General features: G+C 31.1%; 1 protein-coding gene across 1 annotated transcript in view; it reads right to left on the bottom strand.

The window, feature by feature from the left end:
• Positions 1-6921, bottom strand: part of LOC111701967 (uncharacterized) — a 10881-nt gene extending 3960 nt beyond the window's left edge. Inside the window, exons 1-8 of the mRNA XM_023473473.1 lie at positions 6407-6921; positions 3442-3545; positions 2585-2719; positions 1573-1630; positions 1384-1458; positions 943-1023; positions 779-841; positions 318-391 (exon numbers count right to left, since the gene is read on the bottom strand). Of these exons, the coding sequence (XP_023329241.1) occupies positions 318-391; positions 779-841; positions 943-1023; positions 1384-1458; positions 1573-1630; positions 2585-2719; positions 3442-3545; positions 6407-6520 (704 nt within the window). The 5' untranslated portion in view covers positions 6521-6921. The remainder of the gene's footprint in view (positions 1-317; positions 392-778; positions 842-942; positions 1024-1383; positions 1459-1572; positions 1631-2584; positions 2720-3441; positions 3546-6406) is intronic.
• Between the last annotated feature and the right edge of the window lie 328 nt (positions 6922-7249).

Genomic DNA, 7249 nt, shown 5'->3' with positions numbered 1-7249 from the left:
ACGAAAAGTGCCCATCCGACCTACGAAAAATGCCCATCCGACCTACGAAAAGTGCCCATCCGACCTACGAAAAATGCCCATCCGACCAACGAAAAATGCCCATCCGACCTACGAAAAAGGCCCATCAGACCTACTAACGTGTCCAAGCGACAGTTTAAAGTAGGTCAGATGCACCAATATGCTGTTTTTAACGTGCCCATCCGACCTACAGTGCATCGGACCAACCACAGCTGTTAAAACCTCGTGCTTGTAGGTAGGATGGGCAGTAGAGGGGATGGGCGTAGGTCCAAAAATACACCATCCATTCATAGAGTTACCTGAAACTATCATTTTGTTTCATGACATACTTTTCAAAATGCACATTACAGCTGGAGTTATTATCAAGCAGTGTCTGAATAAAAAAAGAAACAAGAGAAATTGATTGTGAATATATTTGATTATTTTACAAATGGTTTCTTAGGATCTGGATTCAGATCCATTAGACCTGAAACAAAATTTGGCTTTTTGGATCTGCAAAAATATCGACTAAAAACTGTATAAAACTTTTTGCACTTCAACCCCAAATCTGAACTGCTAAGAAAAGAGACATTATTATATAAGTTTCCTTATCTTCGAAAGGTTTTTTGAGGTAAAGCAAAAACAGAAGTAAATCAACAAAGAAAAAATGCTTCTTTTGCTAAAAAAAGCAATGAATCTTAAATGACCAGGATCCTTAGCACTGCTTCCAAATATATTTTACTTTAAGTTCTGAACCTTACATATAAGAAAATAACGTTACCCTTCGGAGACTTGATTTCACACAATCGAAGAAGGCTTTATCAGTTTCCCACGCTTTGCAAGTCTATAATATAGGAAAGATTTGTTGTGTCTTCATTTTTACGATAAATTAAAAATATAAAAACCAAATCAACTGTCCTGACAAATTTCAATCTTGGACCCTACCGTGGTGGCTGAATCATCCCATTCTGCGTAGGTTGCAGTACACCACAAATGGTTTGTAACATCAAACTCCACAATGTCAATCTGTAATTGTAAAATATCTGATTAAAATATCTACTTTTTTTCTGACAACAGAGATGTAGTTTATTTTAGGGGATTGTAATATGCAACATTGCAAGTGACACTCCATACAAGGATGAGAATGCCCAATTACAACGGTACCCTTAAAAGCTTTTTCTGCAAAAGTGACTTGATCATTACATGCTTTTAAGAAACACTGGAGAAGTGTATGCACAGAATTAACAACTTTTTGAGTAAGAAAAACGATGTTATCTTTCACATTTTTGATCAGATGAGGATCTCAAGGGTGTCTTATCACTTGAAATTACACTTACAGTCCCTTTAAGTAAAACTGTGATGAATAGAGTGAGAAATTAATTATACCGAATCTTGATCCTCCACATTGTACACAATACTGATCTCTTCTCCAGGCATGTGTAATCTTGCATTCACTTTGGTCTGTATTATAAACAATATCATAGTACTTTTAACACTCTTTTGCATTAAAAGTTTTACACATGGAATTTGTTTTTTCATGTACTCTTTTGTTATTTAATTAAATTTAGACTTTACCTTAAATAAAATGGGATGGAATTTATTCTTAGCTGATTTTTCCTGGGAAATCTTCATTCTTAAAATCATTAGACTGTGCTTGCAAGTTTAGTTTTTCCTTTACGTACAGTGTCAAAAAAAAATTAATGATTAAGGTTGTTTAACAAAACACAAAAATGTTGTTTGCAGAGTTCATGTTTTAGATGCTAAAAACATTAAAATATTATCAATGCAAAAAAAAACTTTGAAGATAGAAAAATATCCGAATACATTTATTTAAAAAAGAAGTCAGCAGAAATTACTTGAAATTGTCTATTCTGTTCTAATTATTTGTTCAAATCTTAAAAAACTAAAACTTAAAAATGTACTTGCTGTAAATAAATTCGCCCTGTTATGAATTACATTTTGAATAACAAAATTGTTTGATGATGATAACAAAATGTACGGAAAGTGTTGTCTCCTAAGCAAAGACAAATAAAAACCTCATATGACGCCACACTCGCCACTACAATCAGTGATGTCATCTGAGGTTTTTCTATGCTAAGGAGACGACATTCACTTTTCATTGGAGCGCATGGAGAGTTACCAACCTTATTATACAACCTTGATCTGCACTGATTTCGTTCTACAACTTTTTTTTAAAACTATTTATCATTAGATTTTTATTAAACTTCGGAATGAAATAGAAAAAACAAAAACATTTTTAATAGTTTTTTCTTAAATTTGACAAAAAAGTTATTGCGCAGATTTTTTATATACCAAAAACTTACTTTAATATTTTTCTACCTAAAATGCAAAAAAATGAACATTGCAAACATATAAATATTGTTATGTAAAACAACGCTAATCCCAGTTTTTCTTCACTCGCCCCTGTTATTTTCTTGTTTTGTTTTCACAATTTATTCAAATCTTTTTAAACAAATGATAAAATTCAAGAACTAGTAAGTATTTTCCCTCCAAAATACCACTTATAACACTGATGATAAAACAACTTCTACAAGTACAGTCAACTAGCTACTCTAGTTATACTCACTTTGAGGTGAGAGCCAAGCATTTTCCACTCATTGTGTTCAATCTTTCAACATAGTAGTGTTCCTCTAAATCAGTGATGTTTACCACAAGATCCTCAATTTTCCTTGCCACTTTTTCATATGTATCAGAATTGTACCTAAATGTCACTTTGTTATTTAACATTGCTTAGAAGATCCATTCCATTTAAATGCAGTTCTGGATTCGAATCCTTTAAAATAGAGGATCTGGATTTGAATCCTTTAAAATAAAGGATCTGGATTTGAATCCTTTAAAATAAAGGATCTGGATTTGAATCCTTTAAAATAAAGGATCTGGATTTGAATCCTTTTAAATAAAGGATCTGGTTTCCTAACTTTATTTACCATTTGAAGATTCAATGTTTTGCGTGGTATAAAAGTTTCCACTTGAATCCAGATATTTTTGTGGATCCCGATTCAATGAACTATAATGTTGCAGATATCGTTATATCGATATCGTAACGATTGTTAACGAAGGGTCGTCGTAAACGATCATTAACGAAGCGACAAGTACTATAACAACTACCATTTTCAACACTTTAAAAACGACCATTTTTGAAAAACAAACTTTTTTTAAAAAATGATCGTTTTTAAAAACGATCGTTACATTTTCGATTTTTCGTCGTCGTTTTCATAACGTAACGATCGTTTTTCAAAAATATTTAAACGTTAACGTCCCTAATTACAGCATGGATAAACATAAACATGGAAACAAAGAGAAGCTTTCAATTAACAGCTTCTCTTTGTTTACTTTTAAACCTATTATTTTGAATTTTTTTGTTTGAAATAAGAACTGAAATAGAAAAGTCGTCTTCATTGTATTGAATAAACGTCTACTTACAGATTTTCCCATGCAGTATGTTGTACAGGATCAAACGGGCAGAATGAGAATGTAGGTGGAGATATATTCTCCGGTAAATCATCAGTAATATTATCTGTGAATGACTGAATACAGATGGGTTTAAATTTCTAGATCTTTATGTATTGTACGAAACATGACAGTTGATTTCAAAGTAAGATGTATTTGAGTAGAGCATTTTTTAACAAATTTAATTGCAAAAAGTATTTAATATCTAATATAGTATATGGAATTGGGGAACTTGTTAACACGACAGGAATGTTCTTAACTTGGTTTAAAAATTTATAGTTGAGTTGGTCGACTTTTAAAGTTGTATTTTTTAAGGATAAACTGGGTTCCCATGTTAGTTATTGAATATTATAAACCATACAAATATCTATAAAGCCCTTCGCTCATATATATATATATTGTACAATGATCAGGACCAGAGTTTGAACAAATTAGGAAGAAAATGTTTTCTATCTTTAAAGATTGTAAACTCAAGGTTACAATAGAGGGAAATGTTACAGTTACAGGATTCTTGGATGTTTATTTTGATCTAAGAAAAGAAAGTTTTAAACAGTACAGAAAAAACAATGAGATTCCTGTTTATATCAATGCCAAGTCAAATCATCTATAGGTCTATAAAAAAGAACTTCCAAAAATGATTGGAAAAAAAGAGTTCCTAATTTATCATGTTCCAGAGAAGTTTTTGAGAATAAATCAAAACCCTATATGGATCTACATCAAGCAGGATACACAGAGAGCCTAGAATGCAAACCAATCTTATCAAAACAGTGATAAAAAGAAAACAAGATTAAGAAAAATTATTTGGTTCAATCCTCCTTTTAGTGAAACAGAACTGAGAAAATACTTTAATAGATCAACGATTAAAGTATTATATTATTTTAAGACAAATATTAAAGCAGTACTTTCTGAACATAATAAGAAACTTTTGAGTAAAACCTTTAAAACAAATCAAGATAAAAATGTACAAGATTGTAATTGTCGTGGTGTAACAAAGAATTGTGTTCTAAATAGAAAATGTCTGAGTAAAGGCGTGGTTTATAAAGCAGAAGTGATATAAACAGGGATGACTACAAGTTATATAGGTTTAGTTGCAAATTAGTTCAAGGAGAGATATACTAATCACAAGTTATCCTTATAACCTTAAATATGAATATAATACTAGTTTATCCAAGCACATCTGGGGCCTAAAGAAGATAAACGAACCATTTACATTATCCTGGTCAGTAATAGTCAGTAAAGCCTGCTAAACCATATAATCAATCCTGTAGCAAAAACGTGCAATCTCTGTCTGATGGAAAAAACTTGTATATCGTTATCTGAGGATGTAAACCTATTGAATAAAAGAAGCGAAGTAATGACCAAGTTTAGGCACCGAGAGAAATTCCTACTTAGTAAATGTTACAAGACCTGAGGAGAAGTTAACAAGAGAAGAACTTTATGAATTGTCATTTCAATCAGATTTTTTTTAAGTAAAACAATATTTATCACTTTCTGTAAAAATCCGTGAAATAAAAATTATAATTTTATAATTATCCAATCATTGTAAAAAATGGTCCAATATCAGTTTTATTCCAACTGATGATTGGGTTAGACCCATGAAACATTATGTCTTGGAAAAAATATATATTTAGACATCTAAAATGTATATTTAAACTGAAAAAAAGTTGAAAATACCAAAGACTTTGCTAACTATAAAGACGAGGCGTTGGAAAAAAGAACCTGTCAAATCATTCGTTGGGATGTTTAGAAAGATGAAAATTTCCCTGTATGATAATTGAAGGACTGCAGTATGGAATTGGTGAATCATATTGACGTACTTTAAGCCTAGGGGTGTCAGAAATGATTTTTTTTGCACTTTTTTGAAAACGTCCCATAAACCTAAAAAGTTTAAAATAAGTATTAATAAATATTGCTTTATATCGAGTAGATATCCTTAAACATATCGATGTGAAACCTTTCAGAGAGTAGGAAAGATTCTGCAGAAAAAGTTGCCAAACCAAACAGAATTTTTATTTTGAACAAAAATATTTAGAACTTATATAGAAGCTTTTGTGGGTTGCACTTTACTCTAGTTTTGCACAATTTTCATTTGTGTAAAAGTATAAAAGAGATTATGTTTATATGGTTTAAAAGTTTGCAAAGTACTGGGCTAATTACTGGGGTATACTGGGAGGAGGGGGTACAGAAACCAAAAAGAATTTTTTATTTTTAATAAAAATATATAAGTAGAGTCAGAAGCACTTCTAAGCATATTTTCTATATAGTTTTCCACTATTTTTATGGATAAAAAAGCTAGTTTAATACTAATCAGCTGATCACTTAATGGAGGGAGGGATGGCAACCACGCCAATTTGTAATCCCCATATCTGCAGGGTACTGTTGGGTACTGCTGGGTACTTATCTATTTAATTACAAACAAATCATTCAGATATTACAACCTATAGTCATCGATTATCTTTCGCCACATTTGTATATAGTTGATTTTTCATCGATGTCGTCTTCATTACCAAAAATCCTCGAAACTGGAATAAATGTTTTTCATAAGTAAATCTCCGATCATAACAAACTAAAGTAGTTTCCTTGTTTTCCTTTTAAAAAACTATTTAATTCATTACAAAAGACGACAGGGTAAATATATACCGGATTTCTGGAGAAGACGACATTACTTACTATCTATAAGCTAACCCGAGAAAATGTCAAATTTGCGTAGATTATCTGGTGCGCTGTCTTTAATTAGCAAAGTCTTTGGAAAATACTATATATTTATATATATACATATATATATATATTTGTATATATTTTAGCTATAGCTGGCCAAACGTCTGAACTAAATTGGCTGAAAGTTCTTGAGGGAACCCACGGGGGTAACATAGGCGAAATTTTTTTAACTTTAATCATAAATCGATTTTTTTAAATTTTCACTTTAGGAAGATCTAACCTTTACACCGGTAGCATATTTAAGAATGGATACAGTTGTAAATGTTATGAACACTACAATTAATGCTGATGTGAACAGTAATCTTAGATATTTAAAACATTTTATTCCAACCATAATCTCCAGTAGCTAGGTTAGCACTACTTTCATGTAGGTGTTCTTAACTATATGTTTGTATTGTTAGTTTAACTGAAAATAAACAAAACCCTTCGATTATCAATATTTACTAAGGGTGTCACATTTTTAAGCACAATTTTTAACTTTAAGTTTTTAATTAACTATAAATTGCCTGGCATACTCCGCTAAATTAACATGGGTACTGGAAATGGGTAAGGTAGTCATACAATTCTTGTGATTCTAGCTTCTGTACCTTGCCCATGTCATAATCTGGTACAGGACACAGAGGATAGCGAACTGGTCCTAGAACTGTCTTTGGATAAGATATGTTGTAGGCGAGTATACGCATAATTGTGATTGGCATTTCTTTGGCGGACTGGGAATTCTCTACCAATAGATAGTCTTAATCAGTGACCTCAGACACGTACAGATCTTCCCCGTACTCGATCAACCTTTTATTTATGCGAGGGTTGTTAATTGTTTTTGAAAATGATCGTTAAATGATCGTTTTTTGTTTCATTTTTCAATCGTTTTTTCAAAAGAGATAGTTTTTTAGAAAACAATTGTATAAAAAATAGTCGCAAATCGTTTTTACAAAGACGACCGTTTTTAAAAACGACCCAATTGTATTGAACTTTTAGAAAACGAATAATGATCGTTTTTTATTTTTTATTTTTGATTATTAAAATTAAACTTATCACTTTTTAAATTTTAATTCAGAAATTTAAA

Source organism: Eurytemora carolleeae, unplaced genomic scaffold (assembly GCF_000591075.1).
Source record: "Eurytemora carolleeae unplaced genomic scaffold, Eaff_2.0 scaffold444, whole genome shotgun sequence".
In the NCBI taxonomy this organism is placed as follows: Eukaryota; Metazoa; Arthropoda; class Copepoda; order Calanoida; family Temoridae; genus Eurytemora; species Eurytemora carolleeae.
The sequence above is the reverse complement of the archived record's forward strand: the minus strand, read 5'-3'. Positions and strand labels throughout refer to the sequence as shown.